The sequence below is a fragment of the Oncorhynchus clarkii genome, chromosome 25 (genome assembly GCF_045791955.1).
Source record: "Oncorhynchus clarkii lewisi isolate Uvic-CL-2024 chromosome 25, UVic_Ocla_1.0, whole genome shotgun sequence".
Lineage (NCBI taxonomy): Eukaryota > Metazoa > Chordata > Actinopteri > Salmoniformes > Salmonidae > Oncorhynchus > Oncorhynchus clarkii.
This window is the reverse complement of record NC_092171.1, coordinates 26,557,035-26,584,072: the sequence shown is the minus strand read 5'-3', so window position 1 is coordinate 26,584,072 and position 27,038 is coordinate 26,557,035. Positions and strand designations below refer to the sequence as shown.

The window sequence follows — 27,038 nt, the reverse complement described above, 5'->3', positions numbered from 1 at the left end:
AGCTCGGCGATTCAATCTTGCAACATTACAGTTAACTAGTCCAACACTCTAACCACCTGATTACATTGCACTCCACGAGGTGACTGCCTGTTACGTGAATGCAGTAAGAAGCCAAGGTAAGTTTCTAGCTAGCATTAAACTTATCTTATAAAAAACAATCATAATCACTAGTTAACTACACATGGTTGATGATATTTCTAGTTTATCTAGCGTGTCCTGCGTTGCATATAATCGATGCGGTGCGTATTCGTGAAAAAGGACCGTCTTGCTCCAATGTGTACCTAACCATAAACATCAACGTCTTTCTTAAAATCAATACACAAGTATATATTTTTAAACCTGCATATTTAGTTAATATTGCCTGTTAACCTGTCTCGTTGCGAACTCCGAAGACTATTTCTTCCTAACAAAAGACAGCCAACTTCGCCATGTATTAACAAAAGCGCATTTGCGAAAAAAGCACAATCGTTGCACGACTGTACCTAACAATAAACATCAATGCCTTTCTTAAAATCATTACACAGAAGTATATATTTTTAAACCTGTATATTTTGCTAAAAGAAATCCAGGTTAGCAGGCAATATTAACCAGGTGAAATTGTGTCACTTCTCTTGCGTTCATTGCACGCAGAGTCAGTGTATATGCAACAGTTTGGGCTGCCTAATTTGCCAGAATTTTACGTAATTATGACATAACATTGAAGGCTGTGCAATGTAACAGGAATATTTAGACTTATGGATGCCACCCGTTAGATAAAATACGGAACGGTTCCGTATTTCACTGAAAGAATAAACGTCTTGTTTTCGAGATGATAGGTTATTAATATGGTCGAATACGGAAACTAAGGCTCATATTTCTGTGTGTTATCATGTTATAACTAAGTCTATGATTTGATAGAGCAGTCTGACTGTGCGGTGGTAGGCACCAGCAGGCTCATAAGCATTCATTCAAACAGCACTTTTGTGCGTTTTGCCAGCAGCTCGTCGCTGTGCTTCAAGCATTGAGCTGTTTATGACTTCAAGCATATCAACTCCCGAGATTAGGCTGGTGTAACGATGTGATGTGAAATGGCTAGCTAGTTAGCGGGGTGTTAGCAGGGGCTAGCTAGTTAGCGGGGTGTTAGCGGGGGCTAGCTAGTTAGCCGGGAGTTAGAGGGGTTTCAAACGTCACTCGCTCTGAGACCTGGAGTAGTTATTCCCCTTGCATGGGTAACGCTGCTTCGAGGGTGCCTGTTGTCAATGTGTTCCTGGTTCGAGCCCAGGTAGGGGCGATGAGAGGGACGGAAGCTGTACTGTTACACTGGCAATACTAAAGTGCCTATAACAACATCCAATAGTCAAAGGTATCTGGAATACAAATCGTATAGAGAGAAATTGTCCTATAATTCCTACAACCTAAAACTTCTTACCTGGGAATATTGAAGACTCATGTTAAAAGGAACCACCAGCTTTCATATGTTCTCAAACGTTAGCTTTTTTACATTGCACATATTACTTTCTTCTCCAACACTTTGTTTTTGCATTATTTAAACCAAATTGAACATTTCATTATTTATTTGAGGCTAAATTGATTTTATTGATGTTTTATATCAAGTTAAAATAAGTGTTAATTCAGTATTGTTGTAATTGTCATTATTACAAATAAAATGTTAAAAAATATATATAATAATAATAATAATAAAAGTTTTAAAAAATTATTTTATTTTAAATAATAATTTAAAAATCAGCCGATTCATCGGTATCGGCTTTTTTGGTCCTCCAATAATCGGTATCAGCGTCGAAAAATCATAATCGGTCGACCTCTAACCTCTAGTCACCACCATGCTCGATGCTAGGTACAAGGACCGCTACTTCGATGCAGACAAGAAACGGGGTTTATGTGAAATGTTACATACACAGCTGGACAAGATGGAAACAGACACAGTGACAGTGTGCATCAAGGAAGAGAGGCCACGGACAGACAGAGCAGAAACTTCACTGCTTCACATGTATGATGATATCCTGGTTGAGAATGAAACGACTGAACAAACTAACAACGAAACAGCAAGCAAGTAGTGAAAGAAATAGGTTTTGATTATGTTTTACTGGTAATGTAAATGCAGACAAAATAACTTTTGGTCAGTGGGGTGTGTAACCTTTTAACTAGGCAAGTCCGTTAAGAACAAAATCTCATTTACAATGACGGCCTACCCCGGCCGAAACCCGGATGATGCTGGCCCAATAGTGCACCGCCCTTCAGGACTCTCAATCATAGCTGGATGTGATACAGCCTGGTTTCGAACCAGGGACTGTAGTGGTGCCTCTTGCACTGAGATGCAGTGCCCTAGACCGCTGCGTCCATGTGTGTGTTTGAACTATTTAACTGTACTAGAAAGCTTAAAAGGCCGCTAAAATTTAAAATATCATTATTGACCAAAAATGTCACATCGGTGCATCACCAGTTTGAACCAGCGACCTTTTGGTTACTGGCCCACGCTCTTAACTGCTATGCTACCCGCCGCCCCTGAATCTGCTTATCAGTCTAAGGTGGGTTAGGGCTAACAGAAAGGATGCCAGAGCCCAGTGAGAGAACACAAAGACCGTAGGAGAGCAAGTTAGAGAGGAAAAAGCAGCCGCCAGTCCAGTTGACTTGCCAAACAGGAGGGTCCAGCCAGGGGAAGTACTGCAGGTTTCCCTGATCCCCACCTGCTGCCATTACCCTGGGCCCTTTTAAATTATGCTGTAGGCCTGCCATTACACTGGTCTACTCAAATGATGCACTCTCCCACCATAGCCTAGTGCCATACTATGTGCTAAAAGCATAGCCTGGTGCCATGGTGTATTGTACTGTAGTCGTTGACTGTCATACATGTGCTTTAGCCATAGCCTGGTGCTCTACTGAATGTGCTTTAGTCATAGCCTGGTGGCACAGTGAAACCCTTTGTGCTGTAGCCAACACTCCTACCATTGTCTGTCATGCCATGTATCCACGTTGCTTCATGTGGCCATGCCATGTATCCACGTTGCTTCATGTGGCCATGCCATGTATTCACGTGGCTTACCAGTCAAAAGTTCAGACACACCTACTCATTCAAGGGTTTTTCTTTATTTCTACATTGTAGAATAATAGTGAAGACATCAAAACTGAAATAACACATATGGAGTAGTATATCATGTAGTAACCAAAGTGTTAAATCCAAACATATTTTATCAAATCAAATTTTAATTTGTCACATGCACATGGTTAGCAGATGTTAATGCGAGTGTAGCGAAATGCTTGTGCTTCTAGTTCCAACTATGCAGTAATATCTAACAAGTAATCTAACTATTTTATATATTCTTCAAAGTAGCCACCCTTTGCCTTGACAGCTTTGCACACTCTTGGCATTCTCTCAACCAGCTTCACCTGGCTTTTACAACAGTCTTGAAGGAGTTCCCACATATGCTGAGCACTTCTTGGCTGCTTTTCCTTCACTGCGGTCCAACTCATCCCAAACCATTACATTTCGTTGGGATTGTGGATGCCAGGTCATCTGATGCAGCACTCCATCACTCTCCTTCTTGGACAAATAGCCCTTACACAGCCTGGAGGTGGTAGCCATGCTGGTTAAGGATGCCTTGAATTCTAAATAAATCACTGACAGTGTCACCAGCAAAGCACCCCCACAGCACCACACCTCCATGCTTCATGGTGAGAACCACACATGCAGAGAACATCAGTTCACCTACTCCACGTCTCACAAAGACATGGCGGTTGGAACCAAAAATCTCAAATTTGGACTCATCAGACCAAGGACAGACTGTTGATGTGTCGGTTACTTGAACTCTGTGAAGCATTTATTTGGGCTGCAATCTGAGGTGCAGTTAACTCTAATGAATTCATCCTCTGCAGCAGAGGTAACTATGGGTCTTCTGTTCCTGTGGCGGTTCTCATGAGAACCAGTTTCATCATAGCTCTTGATGGTTTTTGCAACTGCACAAACTGACTGACCTTCATGTCTTAAAGTAACGGACTGTCGTTTCTAAGTTTATTTGGAGCTGTTCTTGCCATAAAATGGACTTGGTCTTTTACCAAATAGGGCTATATTCTGTATACCAACCCTACCTTGTCACAACACAACTGATTGCCTCAAAGACATTGAGGAAAGAAATTCCACAAATGTACTTTTAAACAAGGCACACATGTTAATTGAAATGCATTCCAGGTGACTACCTCATGAAGCTGGTTGAGAGAATGCCAAGAGTGTGCAAAGCTGTCATCAAAGTAAAGGGTGGCTACCTTGAAAAATCTCAACTATAAATATATTTAGATTTGTTTACCACTTTTTTGGTTATACATGATTTCATAGTTGATGTCTTCACTATTATTCTACAATGTAGAAAATAGTAAAAATAAAGAAAAACCATGGAATGAGGTGTCCAAACATTTGACTGGTACTGTTTATTGAAAGCAGTGGTTTCCACACAGGTGTTGTTACTTAATCAAGCAATTCATGTCCAATCATGCTTATGGTCATGTATAAAAATGCCCAGTTGCTCATTCTTTTGGCTGCCATGACTAGTAGATATCAGTGACTTTGAAAGAGGGGTCTCAAACGAGGATAGGGTGTTTAAAGTGTGTGTCAGTCACCAGATCTCAACCCAATTGAAATGGGAGATTATGGATCAGTGCTTGATGTAGCGTTTTCCACCACCATATGATGGAATTTCTCGTGGAATAATGGTAACGCATCCTTTCAATAGTCAGTTACTCTGCTACTGTATGTGAGAAACAGAAAAACGAACAAGTGAAACATATCACCAGGACTGGTTTAGGAGACGGACCCGTTCAAAATGTAATACATTGGCTAACAGTAGGTTACTAGGACACACCAACACAGCGGAATTATTCTCAGCAATGGATCACTTGCTCTGAGTGCACTACATTTAGTCTAGGCTACTTACCCACACCACGAGCGAGGTATCCATGAAGTTTTCCATCAACTCTGACACTGTAATATCCATTTTAAGAAACTTCACACGTTTCCTCCCAGTTCTTAAATCCTAAAATTAGTGGTCACCGCCCAAGCGTTCGCAGTAACTCAATATTCTTCTCACGGGACCTTGCATGCCTGGTCAAGACGGAACAATGCCGTGAGACATCGAAGATAAACCAAACCGCACGTTGTTGGGGCTCTACCCATAACAAATCATCACGGCGATATATAGTTCCCCATGACCGAAAATAATACTGTGCATGTCACAGTCTTTCAGAATGTAGATGGCGTTTTCGAAGTTCATCTTACACAGCAAACGCGTTCACACCTGCATCAACACTTGTTTGACACAGCAAATCCTAACTAGTGGGCGCATCATCCAACTATGAATAGCGCACTTCAGTGACAGCATGGATAGCCAATCAAATATGGTATACGACCCCAAACAAAGAACAGCCAATCCACTACCCCAGAAGACTGAACAAAACATTAAATATTTTAAATTGCCCAAGAGTACTCTCCACTGTCCAGAACTAATAACTGCAGTTATTGGCTATTGAGAATGGGAAACACTCTTTTCATTACACTTCGGTACAGAAGTGACTTTTTCATAGCAGGCTAGGGGACTGAGGTTAAGTTCAGAAAATGCTCTCATAACCTGCTACGAAAATCCCAGAAGAGTGTGTCCCTCCCTATTGAGTGTCCCTAATGTGAAAATGTCAAGCAGAGGCTCTGGTAGAAATTTGGCGTCATTCATTTCCAAAAATGTAGGTGTATCACAGCAGCAAAATAATAAATGAAGGGTACACAATACTTTTGATTCCATAACAGTGACAAAAGAACATACTGTAAAAGTTCATTCTTTCCCAGACATATTTTAGGAAAACCATTTTCAAAATGGAACACATGTGGTAAAATAGCAGAATGGGACTTTGCACATAAGGGGATAAACCTATTGGATGGTACAGAAGAAAAAAATTAATTGGGTGAGTACATAAAACCATAATTTAGTCAACCTACCAGAATCCAAGTGGAAGCACTGCTGCTATACTTTCATGTGGTGTCCATGGTGAATCTCAATGTTGCCCCTAATGTTCAGAGGTTAACATGTCAGCTAGTTTAGTAGAGCTGTGCCACTTGGTAAGCAGTCAGTCTTATCAATAGACAATCAAATAGAAAACAAGGAAAAGAGTTGCACTTTTACACTCACATTATTTAATGCAGTTCTCACAATGTATTAAACAACGGAGATACAATGTGACTTTCTTTTTGTTAAACATATTTACATTTTGTTTTCATTATATTTAATTATAAACCAAAGTATGTATGTATGTATGTATGTATATACATATACATACATAATATATACATACATAATATATATATATATATATATATATATATATATATACACATACACACACACACACACACACACACAGTACTAGTCAAACATTTCGACACACCTACTCATTCAAGGGTTTTTCTTTATTTTTACTATTTTCTACATTGTAGATTAATAGTGAAGACATCAAACTATGAAATAATACATTTGGAATCATGAAGTAACCAAAAGTTTTTAAAACATATATATATATATATATATATATACACACACAGCTCAAATAAACTAAGAGAAACGACAGTCCATTACTTTAAGATATGACGGTCAGTTTGTGCAGTTGCAAAAATCATCAAGCGCTATGATGAAATGTTCTCTCATGAGGACCGCCAAAGGAACGGAAGGCCCAGAGTTACCTCTGCTGCAGAGGATAAAATCATTAGAGTTAGCTGCACCTACAATTGCAGCCCAAATAAATGCATCAGAGGTCAAGTAACAGACAACTCAACATCAACTGTTCAGAGGAGACTGCATGAATCAGGTTGAATTGCTGAAAAGAGACCACTATTAAAGGACACCAATAAGAAGAAGAGACATGCCTGGGCCAAGAAACACAAGCAATGGACATTAGACCAGTGGAAATCTGTCCTTTGGTCTGATGAGTCCAAATTTGAGATTTTTGGTTCCAACCGCTGTGTCATTGTGAGACACAGAATAGGTGAACCGATGATCTCTGCATGTGTGGTTCTCACTGTGAAGCATGGAGGAGGAGATGTGATGGTGTGGGGGTGCTTTGCTGGTGACACTGTGAGTTATTTAGAATTCAAGGCACATTTAACCAGCATGACTACCATCTCCAGGCTGTGTAAGGGCTTTTTAACCAAGAAGGGGCAATGGGGTGCTGCATCAGATGACCTGGCCTCCACAGTCACCTGACCTCAACCCAATTGAGATGGTATGGGATGATTTGGACCGCAGTGAAGGAAAAGCAGTCAACAAGTGCTCAGCATATGTGGGAACTCCTTCAAGACTGTTGGAAAAGCATTCCAGGTGAAGCTGGTTGAGATAATGCCAAGAGTGTGCAAAGCTGTCATCAAGACAAAAGGTATTTTGATATGTGTAACACTTTTTTGGTAACTACATGAATCCATATGTGTTGTTTCATAATTTTAACGTCTTCACTATTATTCTAAACTCAGCAAAAAAAGAAACAGCCCTTTTTCAGCACCCTTTGGAACGGTCGCTAAGCACCTGTGGAACGGTCGTTAAGACACTAACAGCTTACAGACGGTAGGCAATTAAGGTCACAGTTATGAAAACCTAGGACGCTAAAGAGGCCTTTCTACTGACTGAAAAACACAAAAAGAAAGATGCCCATCTGCTCATCTGTGTGAACGTGCCTTAGGCATGCTGCAAGGAGGCATAAGGACTGCAGATGTGGCCAGGGAAATAAATTGCAATATCCGTACTGTGGGACGCCTAAGACAGCATTACAGGGAGACAGGACGGACAGATGATTGTCCTTGCAGTGGCAGACCACGTGTAACAACACCTGCACAGGATCGGTACATCCGAACATCACACCTGCGGGACAGGTACAGGATGGCAACAACAACTGCCCGAGTTGCACCAGGAACGCACAATCCCTCCATCAGTGCTCAGACTGTCCGCAATAGGCTGAGAGAGGCTGGACTGAGGGCTTGTAGGCCTGTTGTAAGGCAGGTCCTCACCAGACATCACTGGCAACAACGTCGCCTATGGGCACAAACCCACCGTCAGTGGACCCGACAGGATTGGCAAAAAGTGCTCTTCACTGACGAGTCGCGGTTTTGTCTCACCAGGGGTGATGGTCAGATTTGCATTTATCGTTGAGGGAATGAGCGTAACACCGAGGCCTGTACTCTGGAGCGGATGGATTTGGAGGTGGAGGGTCCGTCATGGTCTGGGGCGTTATGTCACCACATTATCGGACTGAGCTGGTTGTTATTACAGGCAAACTCAACGCTGTGCGTTACAGGGAAGACATCCTCCTCCCTCATGTGGTACCCTTCCTGCAGGCTCATCCTGACATGACCCTCCAGTATGGCAATGCCACCAGCCATACTACTCGTTCTGTGTGTGATTTCTTGCAAGACAGGAATGTCAGTGTTCTGCCATGGTGAGTAAAGAGCCCGGATCTCAATCCCATTGAGCACGTCTGGGACTTGTTGGATCAGAGGGTGAGGGCTAGGGCCATTCCCCCCAGAAATGTTTGGGAACCTGCAGGTGCCTTGGTGGAAGAGTGGGGTAACATCTCACAGCAAGAACTGGAAAATCTGGTGCAGTCTATGAGAAGGAGATGCACTGCAGTACTTAATGCAGCTGGTGGCCACACCAGATACTGACTGTTACTTTTGATTTTGACCCCCCCCCCCCCTTTGTTCAGGGACACATTATTCCATTTATGTTAATCACATGTCTGTGGAACTTGTTCATTTTATGTCTCAGTTGTTGAATTTTGTTATGTTCATACAAATATTTACACATGTTACGTTTTCTGAAAACAAACGCAGTTTACAGTGAGAGGACATTTCTTTTTTTGCTGAGTTTAAAATGTAGAATAGAGTCAAAATAAAGAAAATCCATTGAATGAGTTGGTGTCCACATTTTTTATAGTTTTTGGTAATTCTATTCTATTCTATATATTGTATAACAAGACATGACATAGACAGGAACACTTAACATTACATAGTCTCTTGTGTCAGCTTAACGAGTAGCTGATTTGGTTATGAGTGTTGGGATTACCTGGGATAACAATAATAGATCATATTCAACATAATATTTTTAACAACCACACAACCACTTACCAACAATTCTACATATATACACACTGACACACATTCACACACATACAAGCACTCACCTACTTGCGTACACACCTACATACTGTACATCCACAGCTCAGTTTTTTCCCTCTGCTATGTCTTTTTCTAGTTGTAGATAATATAACATCACACCCCAGTTCAATGTATGAGGCTAAGTTAATTTCAGGTTTTGGACTATGATTATTGACTAAACAAAGACAATTAAATGTTGTCTTGGAAAAGACATGAATAAGGTTTTAGTGTTACTCTAAGTTTAAAAAAAAAATAAACTTAATAAAAGTTGTTAGTGCTGGGGTGACTGAAGGCTTTACATGCTTGATAATCCTCTCCTACGGCCAGAGCAGTGTTAAAGGCTTCTTCTATCCTGTACTCTCTGAATTGGTTAGTTTACATGACGCAGTGATGGTATCTCTGATGTTTTTGCTGGTGAACTTTGAGCATACTTAATTGAGAGATACTCAGCCAACAGGAGTAAGGGCTTTTCTCCAGTATGTATTCACAGATGTTTATTCAGGCTACACTGTATTGATAAACTCACCCCACAGATAGAACAGGAGTTAGGTTTCTCTCAAGTATGTATTCGCTGATGTATTTGCAGGCTAGACTGGTGAAAGTATCTCCTCCCACAGTCAGAGCAGGAGTAAAGTCTATCTCTCAGATGAATCTTCGAGTACTCCAGGTAAAGCTATGGTGAACAAACAAATGTAACATTTTGTTGGCAAATCATAATAGTATCATAATGAGATAATATCTACCTCTAAAAATAAAATGGGGATATAGTAATTTGGTCAAACTATTTACCCCCTCTTGTTAAGGCCTGCTCTTTCCTCGATAAACAGTTTTCCCTCTTCCTCTTCAGCTTTAATAACGTTCAGCCCCAGAATTTGAATGCAGTCTTCCAGCTTCACTGATGCCATCTCTGGATCCTGCAGTGCACACTGGGCTCCACTGTTACAATCAGGACCCAATAGGTTTGGGTGTGGGAGGAGAGCAGCAGGCTGAGTTTGTCCTCAGCACCCTACACCTGGATTGAATTTAATTTATTTTGGGTAGCAGACATATACAAGAATATGTACAATGTGGACACAGAGGATATGACTTGAAAATAATTGCACATCATACCAATCCTTCAAATAAATACACCTGACCAGAAGTAGGGTGCACAAGGGGCAGTGGATTGGTTTCTCTTACTTGGACAACCTTGTCCAAATGAAAATCTTTGCCTGCTTTTTAAAGCTATTTGACTTTTTCCTTTGCTTGATTTCCAAGGGAAGGCGATTCCATAGACAAATGCCTGTATGGAAAAACGTCCTCCTCGCAGTACTGTTTACTCTTGGGATTTTACAAGACATAACACTAGCTCTGATATTGTGACTGTGTTGGTTATAGACCATATCCATGTGGTTTTTCATGTAACCTGGGGCTCAATCATTTAAGATGTCAAACATATGATTACGTTTAAGTAGGTCCACTCTGGATTCCAAAGGCAACAAGCCCACCCCATGGAACTCCTGTACCCCTATGTGGGTCCTAGGGAAGATATTCAGCATATACCTGATAACATTACTTTGCATGACCTGCATTCTTTTTTTCAGTTTTTTTGAAAGCCCACTATACCAGCAGAGCAAGCATAATCAAAATTACACTGAATCAAGGTTGAGACAATAAGTTTTTTATCTGAACTTTTTTAACTTAATGTTAAAATATCTAGTGTTACGATATAAACATTTCAATTTGTTTAGAAAGAACTTTAGCAGCAGTCAGGTCTCCAGAAATGGATTGATCAAGGGACACACCACGATAAGATACACTTATTTTAGATTCAATCTCTTTGCCTGCACAGTTTACCTTTATATTGTCAGCCCAAAGCAACTACGTTTTGTTTCAAACAAAATCGATTCAGTTTTTCCCAAATGTAGTGATAATTTGTTGTCAGACAACCAATCTCTAACTAAATGCAATACCTTACTCAGGGTCTCCTCTACCTAAACTGTATCCTTCCCTGATACCAGTAAGGCTGAATCATCTGCATAAAGCAAGAGTTTGCACTTTACTGTATCTGGAATATCAGTAACGTATAATATAAGAAATAAGAGGCCCTAATGCAATAGTCCACAGGATATTTCTTTGGCCTCTGACAGAATATCATCAACATTACAAACTTGTGTTCTGTTGGTCAGATAAGACCTAAACCAATTCACTGCTACATCATTTAGACCCATGCATTTCAGTTTCACCAGGAGATTATCATGGTCCACAGTGTCAAAAGCTTACTGCAATTCTAACATGACCATCCCTGTATAATTCCACTTCTCACTTTCCTGATTAATGTGGTCAAAAAGGTGGATAAGGCAAGTATCAGTGAAATGAGCTGTTCTAAAGCGAGATTGTAGTTCATAAAGAAGTTTGTGCTCAAGAAGGTATCCCTCAAGTTGATTAAAAACTGATCTCTCAACAACTTTGGATAAGGTGCTGAGGATTGACACAGGCCTGTAGTTTCCTACATTTGTTTTACTGCTCTTCTTGTGGAGTGGAACCACCCGGGATATTTTGAGATCCTTGTGAAATGCACCATTACTAATAGAAAGGTCTACTATATGCATTATCATTTTAGCAGTGAAGAGTGTATCATATTAACCACATTAACATCCACAGTTTTCTTGCGCGTAAAAGCATACCGTATAAAAAATAAATCAATGCAGCTGTGATGGAAATAGGATGTTTCTGTACAATTTTATGGATGCAGACAGATCATTTGTTAATTTGACATGATGGGATCGTTTTGTATCGGTAAAATATATTATGTGAGAAATAGCGGTGGACATACTGATATAATAATCATCATATCGAAGCAAATTTGGAGTGACGCAATGATGTGGTGTGTGGTCCTCCCACTATGACTAGGGAAACCATGCAGTTTATTAGGCTTCTGGAAGTCCTAGACACATCACTACTGACTGATAGCCAATCGTGATAAGTAGCTTCTTCTTCTTCTTCTTCTTCTTTGGAGTTTAACAGCGGTTGGAATTTGATATGTTGCTTTACTGCCCCAACTGGACTATAATATAAATCCATTATGCTTTGTGATACAAAATGGGAAAAGGAAAAACTAAACAAAAACACAAAATAAAAAAAATAAAAACACCCTTCCAACTAACCACCTGGCACGTTCTGACCTTAGTTCCTTTTTTATGTCTCTATTTTGGTTTGGTCAAGTCGTGAGTTGGGGTGGGCATTCTATGTTTTGGTTCTGTGTGTTATATTTCTAGGTGTTTGGCCTGGTATGGTTCCCAGTCAGAGGCAGCTGTCAATCGTTGTCTCTGATTGAGAACCATACTTAGGCAGCCTGTTTGCCCACTATGGGTTGTGGGTAGTTGTTTTCCGTTTCAGTGTTTGCACCATACGCGACTGATTCGGTTTTCATTTATTCTCTTGTATTTAGTGTTCAGTTAATTAAAGGAAATATGAACACGTACCACACTGCGCTTTGGTCAACTCCTTCTTCCTCAGACGAACATCGTTACACCACCACACCAAAGGACTGGGAAGATGGGACACCACCACTCAACACACCCTGTAATTCTTCTGAAGTCAAATCCTGTATACCCAAATACTGCTCTGCAGCTGCCACCACAACATCTATTTTCTGTTTCTGTGGTACAGTTGGTCACCATTGCTGTGAACGCTAAGAAGCCAACCTTACTGAACCATAGATCACTCCTGTGCTGGCACAGATCTACTACTCACAGGGATCCTCTCCGGAACCCTCACCCTCACCCTTGACCCTACTCTTTCTTCACTTCTTCAGTATACGACACCTACTGCACTACTCTGACTCTAGACACCTCAACCTGCCTCTCTTGCATCGGACACACCCGATCCCCGGCAACATGGGCACCCCTACAGTTAACACACACTTTATCCACCGAAACGACACAACCCTCTATCCCATGCCCTCCTGTACACTTCCCACATTTTGGAATCTCCCTCCTACAAACTGCTGTGACCATGACCATAAATGTTGCACCTGAAACAGCACAGTGGATTCGGCACAAAAGTTCTAACAATAAGTAACACTGTATTTCATTTAAGACATTTGCAAAAAAAATCTAAAAACGTAGTCACTTTGTCATTATGGGGTGTTGTGTGTAGATGGGTGAGAAGAAAAATAAATGTAATCAATTTTAATTGGTATCCACAAGTTCATCTGACTCTGGGGAAGTAGATAAACGGCTTAATTGCCAAAATCCCAAAGTATCTCTTTGATAGAGAGAAGTCTCAAATATCCCTTTCATTTGTATCCCCTGTAGCTTTAGAATTGAGGCAAAGTTGGTTCCCGTTTAAGTCACGGCTTTGGCCATGTTTGCTTGTGTAGAAGAAATTGGTCCGTGAATGCTCTGAGTACACGTCCTGATAATCTGGCCCCGCAGCCTTGTGAATGTTGACCTGTTAAAAGGTCTTGCTCAAATTGGCTACAGAGAGCGTGATAACACAGTCATCTGGAACAGCTGGTGCTCTCATGCATGCTTCAGTGTTGCTTGCCTCGAAGCGAGCATAAAAGGCATATAGCTCGTCTAGTAGGCTCACGTCACTGGGCAGCTCACGGCTGGGTTTCCCTTTGTAGTCCTTAAAAGTTTCCAAGCCCTGCCACATCTGACGAGCGTCAGAGCCGGTGTAGTAGGATTCAATCTTAGTCCTGTATTGACGCTTTGCCTGTTTAATGGTTCGTCTGAGTGCATAGCGGGATTTCTTATAAGCGTTCGGATTAGTGTCCCACTCCTTGAAAGCGGCAGCTCTAGCCTTTAGCTCGTGCGGATGTTGCCTGCAATCCATGGCTTCTGGTTGGGATATATACGTACAGTCACTGTGGGGACGACGTCGTCAATGCACTTATTTATAAAGCCGGTGACTGAGGTGGCATACTCCTTAATGCCATATGATGAATCTCGGAACATATTCCATTCTGTGCTAGCCAAACAGTCCGGTAGCGTAGCATTCCACATCATCGGACCACTTCTGTATTGAGCGAGTCACTGGTACTTCCTGCTTTAGATTTGGCTTTTAAGCAGGAATCAAGAGGATATAATTATGGTCAGAGTTGCGAAATGAAGAGCTTTGTATGCGTCTCTGTTTGTGGAGTAAAGGTGGTCTAGAGTTTTTTTTCTTCTCTGGTTGCACATTTGACATGCTGGTAGAAATGAGGTAAAACGGATTTAAGTTTACCTGCATTAAAGCCCCCGGGCCTCTAGGAGCGCAGCATCTAGATGAGCATTTTCTTGTTTACTTATCCTCATAAATTCTTCTGTGTGCAATTTTAAGAGGACATATCTGGTGTATAAAAGGCAATTAATTGTTTATTTACATGAAGATTGACCACGAATATTGCAATTTTTCCATTCACTGTAATTGGGGATCCTGTTTTTTTGCTAACAATGCCCACAGTACTCCGGTCGGTTGTGAACTTCCGTGGCATCGATGAGAGGGCGCAGTCATTCTCCCCTGACACACACATACAGACTAGAGGTCACTAATCCGTAGTTCGGATTGTGTTACTCTGCCTGACACTGCCACACTGTAACGAAGACGCTGAGAGTCGAGAGGCAGGTGCAGGTGAAACGTTTAATAAAACAAGACAATATAACAGTAGTGTCTTTGCATAAACACAGGACCAATACTGACTGGGGAGGGACCTAAGGGAGTGCCAGATTAATAAGTGAGGTAATGGAGGACGTGCAGGTGCGCATAATGAAAGATGCCAGGTATTTTGGTATTTTATTAGGATCCCCATTAGCTGTTGCAAAAGCACCAGCTACTCTTCCTGGGGTCCACACAAAACATGAAACATAATACAGAATGACATAATACAGAACATCAATAAACAAGAACAGCTCGAAGACAGAACTACATACATGCTTTAAAAAGGCAAACATAGCCTACATATCAATGCATACACACAAACTATCTAGGTCAAATAGGGGAGAGGTGTTGTGCCGCGAGGTGTTGCTTTATCTGTTTTTTGAAACCAGGTTTGCTTTTTATTTGAGCAATATGAGATGGAAGGAAGTTCCACACAATTAGGGCTCTATATAATACTGTACGCTTTCTTGAATTTGTTTGGGATCTATTTAATGGACTGACTGGAAAGGAAAGGTGTAGAGGTGTAGAACTGGACTGACTGGAAAGGAACAATCTTGAAAATCGTCCTCTTGCCATTTAGTTTTTGTATTATGCTAAAGAAGAAAAAGTAAAACATCTCGGCTTGCATCACCTAGCGGTGGAAATAAGAAAGACACGCGGGCCCTTTGCGACAGACTCGACTGCTGGGACGACCTGTCCAGAAGGGGTTTCAGGAGAAAGGAGTGAATGTGACGATGGAACAGGAGACTACTTCTGGAAATGCTCCGCAGAAGAAACCATTTTGTCTCATAGTGCTTGGTATGGCGGTGTCTGGAAAAACAACTTTTGTGCAGGTAACCTAAATCTAGCTAACGTTGGCTGCGTTAGCTTTGGGACACATCGGGATCTGTGTATGGTTTAACTCCAACCAATACACAGACTCCCAAAGCTAACCAGTAACTTTACGTTGCATATGTGGGTTATGTAAACTCAACCAAACTAAGCATAATTGCATATTTGTTTTGTAGTTAGGCAGTTTGGTAAAGAAACTGTAAATTAGCAAAGTAACAGCCAATGTTTCTTCTAAGCAACGCAATGTCAGAGCTCAAGGGAGTAGCTATCTATTGGCGGGTAGCCCAGGAGCAGTCTGTCAATCACCCGCAAATGAATGAGCTTTTCAGATCAGAGTCGCGCGTGTGAACTTTTGTTGATATTCTTTGCTAGTTAGCGAGTTATTAGCCCAGTTCTAGATAAGTAGAGGTCAAAAATTAGGATTTACTGCTTCCTACAAGAGCACAAAACGTGTAGGCTAAATTTCAAGCTGTCTTTGAAAAGCAAGTCAGGTAAAAAGCAAGTCAGGTAAAAAGCTTAGCTTAATTTTAAAGGGGCAGTGTTGTATTTTGAGACGGGCTTGAATATGCAAATAAGTTCCATTGGTTTTGTTGGTAGGCCTAAATTATGCTCAAATAGCCACAATAGTATTGGCTACTGTCTAAAACTGTAAGGGTACATTCTCAGTGTTCACTGTAAACACACATGAGAACTTGCACAAAATTCTCACAACTTTCAGGTTTTTCCGCTCACAAGACCTTCAATTTCCTCAGTGCCCCCAAAAATTACATTGGTAACGGCCATCTTGTAGCTAACTTAGCTAGCTATGCTAGCTCTGACTTTGTTAATGTTTCTTCTCAGCGACTCACTGCCCATCTTCACACCACGAAGTCTCTTACATATATTATCAACCTAGACCCTGCCGTGCACGAAGTCCCTTTCCCTGCCAACATCGGTAAGAAATCATCATGACCACCACCGTGCATATAGGTGCTTTTAACAACGCGGAATATTAAAATAACTACACTAGTGTTAGTTGCACTAAAACAGTATATGGGAAGTCATAAGTTAAATACAATTACACTTCAACTTACTGTGCTGGTGGGCAGGATTGTTGTTCATGACAGGAACATTTTGTCTCAATTTCCCCTGCCATAATGACCAACAGTCCTTCCCACAGGCAGAGTAAGTTGAAATGGAATTGTATTTAACCTCTGGCTTCTCACTGACTGTTTTTTTTGCCCCCCAATCCATTTTTTAAGCAATGGTAGTATATGTAAATATACCCGCATTGCTAAAAGCACCTACCCTGCATAATGTGTGGCACTGGCATCATGTCGATAATGCCAATCATTTATTGAATGTTCAGAAAAGTCAGTTCCCTGGATGTTCTGTTCATAGAATTCAATCATTATAATTATGTTGGTCTACCCACTGCCTTATTCTATTATTAGCTACCGTAGCTAATAAGTTACAGAAAACTCCTTCTTGTCCCCTCGTAGATATCTGTGACACAGTGAATTACAAAGATTGCCTGGGTCCCAAGGATGAATGGTCATTGAATCGCTTCGCTACAAGATTGGATCAGGTAGGCTAACTCAGTTTCTGCTCACAACAGAATAGGATGTGTATTTGTTTGATACATTGACTGTCCAATAGATGTCACCATTGTTATTACTTGTCCAATGTGGGCTGCATAAATCAAATTCTCCACGTTTTGCAGCCTCAGGTCATGAAATTCATTGGGAAGAAACAATACAATAATGAGTAATTATATATATTTTTTCTCTGAAAGTTAGCTGATGACCTGGTAACCATAGAAGAAGAATAGTACTTAGTACAGCTTTGCACTGTTCTGGTGTTTCCCTACTAGGGCTGGGTGATATGGCCTAAACATCATCCCTAGCTTTGTTGTACAATCAAAGGTAAAATACACTGAATTTCAAACAGTCAGCAATAATCTAATTAATTTAGGGCTTGTGAAATTATACCAAAGCTTTCCACAACCATAAGACCCACTAATAATTTAAATATTTTATCAAAATACTTGATCCTGTTTTTTGCAATAATCATTGATCTGGTTTGTTGTCAATGAAAATGCCCTTTTTGTTCAATTTAACCAGAACCATGTATAATGCACCTTAACTTCTTGTAGCAGGCATTATATAAAATGAACACAAGTCTCATATACAATCTCACAATCCCATGTGCTAGTGAGTAGCCAGCTAATCTTAATATTTAAAGTGTAGCAAACTTGGCTCTATTTCCTAGCTAACGAGGCAGAACAGTTTAGTTATTATGAACACACCCTTCTGTCCGTTTCCAACTGTTTGATCTGCTTTACTTTTTAGATTTGTGTGTATTGTTAGATGTTACTGCACTGTGGGAGCTAGAAACACAAGCATTTCGCTACACCCGCACTAAATATGTGTATGTGACCAATACAATTATTTGATTTGGATATTGCGCAAAAACATACATTTTAATAAATCAAATTAATTTGAGAAATCGCCCAGCCCCAGTACCTACCTGTCCAAACCATTGACGTTTGTCCCCAGATATGTGTTGATTGACACGCCTGAACAAATAGAGGTGTTTACCTGGTCAGAGTCTGGAACTGTCATCACTGAAACTCTGGTGTGTAGTAGTAATGTGTATTGTTAAAAATATTTAATTATATGACTAGGTTCTGCATAAGTGTTATAAGTGTTGTGATATGTTTGGTGTCTGTGTTAATGTGTTCTCAGGCCTCTTCCTTCCCTTGTGTGCTGGTGTACGTGATGGATAAGTCTCGTAGCGTCAACCCCGTCAACTTCATGTCTAACATGCTCTACGTCTGCAGGTATGACACACTAGGGGCCATTTTAGATTTTTGGTACTGCAGAACTGTAGGGACATTACCTATGCATTATCAACACAGGTTTTTCAATAGCTACCACAGCCGTCTGTGGTTATATCATAAATGTGAACACTAGGGTTTCAATTCAACCTAATCTCAAAGTTTTGTGGAATTTTAAGGTCCTGTGTAGGGTGTTGATTTGCTTATTCACTCTGACTCTTGTTTTTTTTTTTACTGCAGAATTCTGTACAAGACGAAGCTGCCCTTCATTGTCGTCATGAACAAGGTATGGATTGGCTGGAACACTTTCAACAATCACACTTTCATCTGTAGGTCTGCACTGAGGGCACTCTGAAGTGTTTAATTAAGTGATCAAAGGAAATGCATGTTTTCCATTTCAAATCAAATTTTATTGGTCGCATACACATATTTAGCAGATGTTATTGCGGGTGTAGCGAAATGCTTGTGTTCCTAGCTCCAACACTGCAGTAATATCTAACAATACACACAAATCTAAAATAATGGAATTGAGAAATATTAGTATGAGCAATGTCAGAATCTGGAGTATGTATGTATGTGTGATGGGATGTATAGACATTGTGGATAGAATATGTAGTATGTCTGAAGAATACGTAGGATAGAATGGTATATGTACAGCAATAGTTGAATAGGATGGCCTTGACTAGAATACAGTATATACATATGAAATGGGAAAAAAAGTTTTAACATTATTCACGTGACCAGTGTTCCATGTCTATGTACATAGGGCAGCAGCCTCTAAGGTGCATGGTTTAGTAACTGGGTGGTCGCCGGCTAGTGACTAAGTTCAGGGCAGGGTATTGGGTGGAGGCTGGCTAGTGATGGCTATTTAATAGTTTGACCTTGAGATAAAGCTGGGACAGAGAGACTGAAAAACAGCTTTGAATGCACAGGCTGTTGCTCGGGTGGCTGAGTCCTTGATGATCTTCTTGGCCTTCATGTGACACCAAGTGCTATAGATGTCCTGGAGAGCAGGCAGTGTGGCCCTGGTAATGTGTTGGGCAGACCACACCACCCTCTGGAGAGGCCTGCGGTTGCGGGTGGTGCAGTTGCCGTACCAGGCGGTGATACAGCCGACAGGATGCGCTCAATGGTGCATCTGTAAAAGTTTGTGAGGGTCTTATGGGCCAAGCTGAATTTCTTCAGCCTCCTGAGGTTAGAGGCCTTCTTCACCACACTGTCTTTGTGGGTAGACCATTTCAGATTGTCAGTGATGTGTACGCCAAGGAACTTGAAGCTGTTCACCTTCACCACTGCGGCCATGTCAATGTGGATGGGGGTGTACTCCCACTGCTGTCTCCTGAAGTCTACGATCACTTCTTTAGTTTTGTTGAGGCAGAGGTTATTTTTCTGTCACCACTCTGCCAGGGGCCTCACCTCCTTCCTGTAGGCTGTCTTGTTGTTGGTGATCAAGCCTACCACTGTTGTAACATCTGCAAACTTGATGATTGAGTTGGAGGCATGCATAGCCACGCAGTCATGGGTGAACAGGGAGCACAGGAGGAGGCTGATGAATGCACCCTTTTGGGGTCCTTATGTTGAGTATCAGCGAAGTGGAGGTGTTGTTTCCTGCCTTCGCCACCTGGGGAGGGCCGTCAGGAAGTCCAGGTCCCAGTTGCACAAGTCGGGGTCCAGACCCCGGGCCCTGAGCTTAATGATGAGCTTGGATGGTACTATGGTGACAAAGGCTCAGCTGTAGTCAATGAACAGCATTCTTACCAGATGGTTAGGGCAGTCTGTGGTGCGATTGCATCATCCGTGGATGTATTGGGGCGGTATCAAAATTGTAGTGAGTCTAGGGTGTCTGGTAAGCTGGAGGTGATATGATCCTTAACTAGCCTCTCAAAGCAATAGTAATTTAGATGTTACTTTTGCTTTCTTGGGTACAGGAACAATGGTGGACATCTTTACGCAGGTGGGGACAGCAGACATGAATAGGGAGAGATTGAAAATGTCCGTAAACGCGGGATGCCGTCTGGGCTGGCAGCCTTGCGAGGGTTAACACGCTTACATGTCTTACTCATGTTGACCACGAAGAACGAGAGCTCACAGTCCTCGGGAGCGACCCACGTCTGTGGCACTGTGTTATCCTCAAAGCGGGCGAAGAAGGTGTTTTACTTGTCTGAGAGTACGGCGTCGGTGTCTGCGACGTGGCTGGTTCCCTTTGTAATCTGGGATTGTCTGGAGTCCCTGCCAATTACAGTGGTTCTTCCTGTAAAAGTTGTGTCATACTGCAGCACATCTTGTGGGCTGCCACAGAATTCTAATTGTCAGCCATTGTTACCTTATGCTAGTTAGTGCTAGTTTGACCACCAGAGTGCGTCTTTGAGAACCATTTGATAGCCTTTAATATTGGATGTACTAGAGAATTTTACTTACAACCTCATGCTAATCACATTAGCCTACATTAGTTCAACTGTCCCACGGGGGACCCACTGATCCTGTAGAGGTTTTAACAAAGTTACAAAGATGTCACAAATAATTTGTATCTACCTTTCCAATTACTTTTAGAGTTTGGGATTTTCAGATGTGTGCTTTTCGTGTCATTTTTCATAAAATCCAGATTTAAGTGTAACTTTTGACTGATGCCTTTAGTGAGAGGTCTATAATGCTTTAATATTGAATCATTTCTGCTGTCCAAATTCAAATCTAAGGGGCAGTTTTTGCACCATTATTAGTTAGTTTGAACTTGCAGACAGGCACTAAGAACAGCGGAAACGTTTTCCTAGTCAGCACCGTTATTAGTGTTGCTCTGTTTTACCCAGTGAGGTGGATGACGCAATCCCCCTTCCTTCCCCATGGGCTAAGTCCGTCTTCTGTGCCCTGCTCTGTGGACTGTCCCGTGCCCCCTGCCCTCATGCCTTGAACCTTGTGCACCCACCACAATCTCAGTGGATAAAGCTGGAAAACTGCAAGCCAATCCCATTGTGCGCCACTCAGGAGCCATGATCAATATGACCAATATATATTGTCCTGTTAATAGCCAATTCTAGAAACGTTGATTGCAGAATTCACAGCCTGCTACGCTTGTGAAAAACAGGGTTAATAATATATCTGTGTGAATATCTAAGGGACTTTTATATAATTCTAAATTAATTAATAATAATAATTGCTTTGTTTAAAAAATAACAATTTTGGAGATTTATTTAGTTTTCAAATCATCTAAAGTGAGCGAGGAAAAATGACTGCGCCATCAACTTGATTATTTAGCAGACCTCACATGCTTATATTCAGTCTACACATATTTTAAGAATATCATGGAATATAATTGAACATTTTAGTTTCTCTTAGAATAAAAACCTTAGTGTAACAACTGTTTTAGTTAGTAATACAAAAATAAGTGTATTTTTCAGGGTGTGTTAGTGCCGGACAGAGGCATGTAAATTCTTACACATTTGTTCTAAATTCAATCACCTTCATCCTCATCATTCCATTAATTGAAATTCAATTTTGAAGTCGTCCACAATTATAAGTTTAAGATGGTTTATACTATGGATAATTTAGCTATTTGAATTATAGGACACCCTTTAGGTATAAAAGGTATAAAAAAAGATAATATTATTTTATAAAAGTATTGAAAAAATTTGCTTTTACTACTATAGCCCAGAGAAACGCTTTGAATAACGCATTCATAGATGGGAAAAAAAGAGTCAAAAAATAAATGACAAGAAACAAGGTTTTGAAGTGTTTGTCCTTGTGGGGGTCGTAGAGCAGAACGGCGATGACTATCATGTTCGTGAGTCTCCATTCCATAGAGCTGTTGTAATAGTTCGGACACGACAGACGTTTTTGTGAGGAGACTGATTTTTAGGATGTCTCGTGATCTGACAAACCCCGCTCTAGCTCTGCCACCTTTCACCACAGATGTGGTAGTGCAACATTGGTGAATCCGGTGGATTGAGACACTGTATCTAGGCTAAACTGGCGGATTTTGATGGGGATTTCTTTATTATGTTACTTAGATTGATGCACCGGTGCGTTAATCGACTCTAGGGGGTTAAATGCGGTGGTTCACGCTTTCAGTTTTGCGCAAATGCTGCCATCTACCCATGGTTTTTGGTTTGGATAGATTTTAATTGTCACAGTGGGAACAGCATCCACTATACACTTCACTGAATTGCAGAGCGCCAAATTCAAATTAAATTACAAAAAATATTACATTTTCATGAAATCACAAGTGCAATATAGCAAAACACAGCGTAGCTTGATGTTAATCCACCTGGCGTGTCAGATTTCAAAGCTTTACAGCAAAAGCTATCCAAGCGTTTATGTTAGGACATCTCTCTCAGCAGACAAAACATTACAAACAGCTAGCAGCAAAGTAGATTGGTCACGAAAGTCAGAAAAGCAATGAAATTAATCGCTTACCTTTGATCTTCGGATGTTTGCACTCACGAGACTCCCAGTTACACAAATGTTCCTTTTGTTCAATAAAGATTATTTTTATATCCAAAAACCTCCATTTGGTTGGCACGTTATGTTCAGAAATCCACAGGCTCGTGCAGGTCATGACGGGCAGATACAAATTCCAAATAGTATCCGTAAAGTTCGTAGAAACATGTCAAACGTTTTTTATAATCAATCCTCAGGTTGTTTTTACAATAAATAATAGATAATATTTCAACCGGCCCGTAGCTTTTTCAATAGGAGAGCGAGAGAAAATGTCTGCTCCAAGTTGTTGCGCATGCAAAACTCTGCTGGCACCCAGCCATCCACTGACACAATGTGATCGTTCTCGCTCATTTTTCAGAATAAAAGCCTGAAACTATGTCTAAAGACTGTTCACAACATGTGGAAGCCATAGAGAAAGGAATCTGGTTGATATCCCTTTAAATGGAGGGGAGGCATGCAATGGAACAGGGAGATTCGTTTCTCTTAGGCACTTCCTGGTTGTATTTTCCTCAGGTTTTCGTCTGCAGTATCAGTTCTGTTATACTCACAGACAATATTTTGACAGTTTTGGAAACTTTCGAGTGTTTTCTAATTATATGCATATTCTAGATTCTGGGCCTGAGAAATAGGCAGTTTCATTTGGGTACGTTTTTCATCCAAACATCAAAATACTACCCCCTACACTCAACAGGTTTAAGGCATGGATTCCAATTGGTCAGACCAGTGCGGAATAGACCTTAGCACAGGTACTTCCCCCAACCCCTCTTTTATGCTACTGCTACTCTCTGTTCATCATAAATGCATAGTTACTTTAACCATATCTACATGTACATACTACCTCAATCAACCTGACTAACCGGTGTCTGTATGTAGCCTCGCTACAAGGGCGGCGGAAGGCCTTGTAGCCATCATTAAGGGAGAGTAACAATGGTCAGGAGTTTTTGAAGCACGAGTACTACAGGCCAATGTGTTGATAGAACTTTGGTAGTGTTTTCCTCAGATTTGCTTTGTTAAAGTCATCAGCTGCAATTAATGCAGCCTCAGGATATGTGGTTTCCTGGCTGCACAAAGTCCAGTGTAGTTCCTTGAGCCGTCATGGTATCTGCTTGAGGGGGAATATACACGGCTATGACGATGACCGAAGATTATTCTCTCTGGATTATTATTTAATAATACAGTATATCTCTAAATGTGCTGGACTGAACAGTGTTGTATGATTCCAGCCCAGACCGCAAATGCGGAAGTGCGATTTTGGTGGATGCGGTGGATTGAGAAGCATCCAATGTAAAAAAAAAAAATAAAAAAAAACATGTCTCTAGCTTAAACTTTTTATTTTACCTTTAACTAGGCAAGTCAGTTAAGAACAAATTATTATTTACAATGACGGCCTACCCCGGCCAAACCGAGACGACGCTGGGCAAATTATGCGCATCCCTATGGGACTCCCAATCACGGCCGGATGTGATGCAGCCTGGAATCGAACCAGGTGACGCCTCTTGTACTGAGATGCAGTGTAGACCACTGCGCCACTCGGGTGCACCTAAATTAATGGATTTGTAGTGGGATTTTTTTATGCTAATTAGATTTCCACGGGGGGAAGACATAACCCGAATGAGTCGATGTCCCGCCCCCATAAAAATATACCTGTTTAAGATCGAGATATCTGGTTTCAATCCACCACATCCTCTTCATCTGCAGTGAAAGGTGGCAGAGCTACAGCAATGTTTGTCAGACCATGAGACTCTCATGTGTTCTCCGTTTCACCCTACGACCCCCACGTCTGAAGTCGGTACCGCCGATCTGCCAACTTCTGTCTGTAGCATCCGAACAGTTTGGGCTACCCTGCTGTGGAAAGGTGAGACTCTCATGTTGTTTTTCTCTAGGACACCCACAGGCCTCACAAGACCCGTCTGACCCCGGTACCAGTTGAAAAAAATGAATAAGTACAGTACCAGTCAAAAGTTTGGACACACCTACTCATTTCAGGGTTTTTCTTTATTTTTACTATTTTCTACATTGTAAAATAATAGTGAAGACATCCAAACTATGATGTAACATATGGAATCAAATAGGGACCAAGAAAGTGTTAAACAAATTAAAATACATTTTATATTCTTCAAAGCAGCCACCCTTTGCCTTTGATAGCTTATCACACTCTTGGCATTCTCTAGTAAAAATAAAGAAAAACCCTGGAATGAGTAGGTGTGTACTGTATAATAGAGACTGTTCAGTGCCAAAAGTTAAATGGATTTTAAATGTTTTTTTTAATGCATAACTATTGTTTCCTGATCTTCGCTCTCTATCCCAGATATAAGACAGACACTTCCTTTTGATTTTTTTTTTTGGGGGGGGACTATCTGTTCCATGTAGAAAATCTGTTATTCAGTGCATTTGTATGGCTAATAGCAGTAACTCCAAATCAAAATGGTAATAAAATATTTTTTGTTTTAAATCGAAGAGCAAAATGATCCTTGGTATGACCTTTAAAACAATTCCATATTGCTTAGTAGAACCCCCTCTCCCCCAGCCTCAACGGGGCTTTTACTTCAGTACACAATGCTATAAACAACTGTATGTACTGTGTGTGTGCTCGAGATCTCTATCTGATGGTCCGGGTATGCCCTCCAGACGGATGCTAAGAGCAGGAAGCTACAGGAGCAGATTGGGCATTTACAGAAAGACATGGGGGGCTGTTGCCATGGAGATGACCCCACAAACAGGTGAGGCAGAATGTGTCCATGTCTGTGTGCCTGTGAGAGAGTGACCCCCATGCATTGTGTGCTTGATCGTGTGTGTATGTGAGTATTAGAGACCTCGTACTGCGTATTATATACTAGAATTGTGTTCACGAGTCCGGTGTTAGTGAAAGAAATAATGAAATTGTCACTTCCTATCCTTCAGAGGAAGCTGATGTGTTGGCCACAGTGACCTCTTCAACCGTGGGAACCCGTATGAGGAGGGGGAGGACAGATCAAGTCACCTTGCATTCCTAACAAGTCAATCATTAATAAGTCTTACGTAGGAAGCGAAGATTTGTTCCAAAAATATTATTAAACACAAAAATACAGGGAATATAAGTTCCCCTGTTAAGGTTACTCATCTCCCCTTCCAGTGAGTGAGGAGAGCAAGTAGAGCACGGCCTTTGGGAACTTCCTGAAAGAGAGAAGGGAATGGGTGCAGGTACGAAACAGGAAGTCTCAGTGACTACCACAGGACCCTGAACTTTCATACTTCACCTGTAAGAACACCCCCCTCCCCCCCTTAATCAAATGGGAAGGGCTGTATGTCATTAGTCCAATGTGGTTCCTTCTTCTTCATCTGCACTGGTCTACTGTAACCACTCAGGTAAGGTGTGATGTAGTATAGTCTGACCAGCTCACTCCATTTAGCAACAGCGAAGGAGAGGATGTAAGAGGCCACTTTAGATTATGAAGATGCACCTTGGTGTGTTGCCTACTGGGAATTCTATCCCTACCTGCATGCCTACTGGTCCCCTCTTAAGAACTGCTGAAGCTCCTTGGACTATTGCAGTGTTGCAGTGCCACTTAAGTAGGTTTTCTGTTTGCTCTTACTGACTGAAACTTAATAAGTTATGTTTTTGCATAAGGGTTGGACAAAGTGAACACCTTGTTTCCTGTTTCTTGTCAGAATCTTGAGCCTAATTTTGTTAAAAAGTTGGGGTAATGACTGATGGAATAATGTGCTTGTAGGACCATGCCCCAGGACTACCTGACATGATGACTCCTTGCTGTCCCCAGTCCACCTGACCGTGCTGCTGCTCCAGTTTCAACTGTTCTGCCTTATTATTATTATTCGACCATGCTGGTCATTTATGAACATTTGAACATCTTGGCCATGTTCTGTTATAATCTCCACCCGGCACAGCCAGAAGAGGACTGGCCACCCCACATAGCCTGGTTCCTCTCTAGGTTTCTTCCTAGGTTTTGGCCTTTCTAGGGAGTTTTTCCTAGCCACCGTGCTTCTACACCTGCATTGCTTGCTGTTTGGTGTTTTAGGCTGGGTTTCTGTACAGCACTTTGAGATATCAGCTGATATCTATAAATATATCTATAAATAAATTTGATTTGATTTGTATCCTTTTTTTATTTTACAGATGTAGGATCTTAATTTGATGACCCTGATGCAGGAGAATTTAACTTG

General features: G+C 41.2%; 2 protein-coding genes across 2 annotated transcripts in view; one reads left to right on the top strand and one right to left on the bottom strand.

Moving 5' to 3' along the window:
* The window catches only part of LOC139383533 (protein Daple-like), a 107,940-nt gene extending 102,744 nt beyond the window's left edge, over positions 1–5,196 (bottom strand). Inside the window, 1 exon segment of the mRNA XM_071128103.1 lies at positions 4,923–5,196. Coding sequence (XP_070984204.1) covers positions 4,923–5,087 — 165 coding nt within the window. The 5' untranslated portion in view covers positions 5,088–5,196.
* Positions 5,197–15,509: 10,313 nt separating this feature from the next.
* On the top strand, positions 15,510–26,745 carry LOC139384004 (GPN-loop GTPase 1-like). The gene is made up of 8 exons (XM_071128631.1): positions 15,510–15,630; positions 16,469–16,562; positions 17,110–17,195; positions 17,337–17,374; positions 18,166–18,244; positions 18,355–18,449; positions 18,687–18,732; positions 25,506–26,745. The coding sequence occupies exons 1-8, from the start codon at positions 15,532–15,534 to the stop codon at positions 25,599–25,601; spliced, it is 633 nt and encodes a 210-aa protein (XP_070984732.1). The 5' UTR covers positions 15,510–15,531; the 3' UTR covers positions 25,602–26,745.
* The last annotated feature ends 293 nt before the right edge of the window (positions 26,746–27,038 follow it).

Coding starts and splice junctions, on each gene's coding strand:
- LOC139384004 (XM_071128631.1), top strand. CDS start 15,532: ATGGAACAGGAGACTACTTCTGGAAATGCTCCGCAGAAGAAACCATTT. Junction 17,196..17,336: donor TCGCTACAAGATTGGATCAG/GTAGGCTAACTC, acceptor TTGCAGCCTCAG/GTCATGAAATTCATTGGGAA. Junction 18,450..18,686: donor AACATGCTCTACGTCTGCAG/GTATGACACACT, acceptor TTTTTACTGCAG/AATTCTGTACAAGACGAAGC.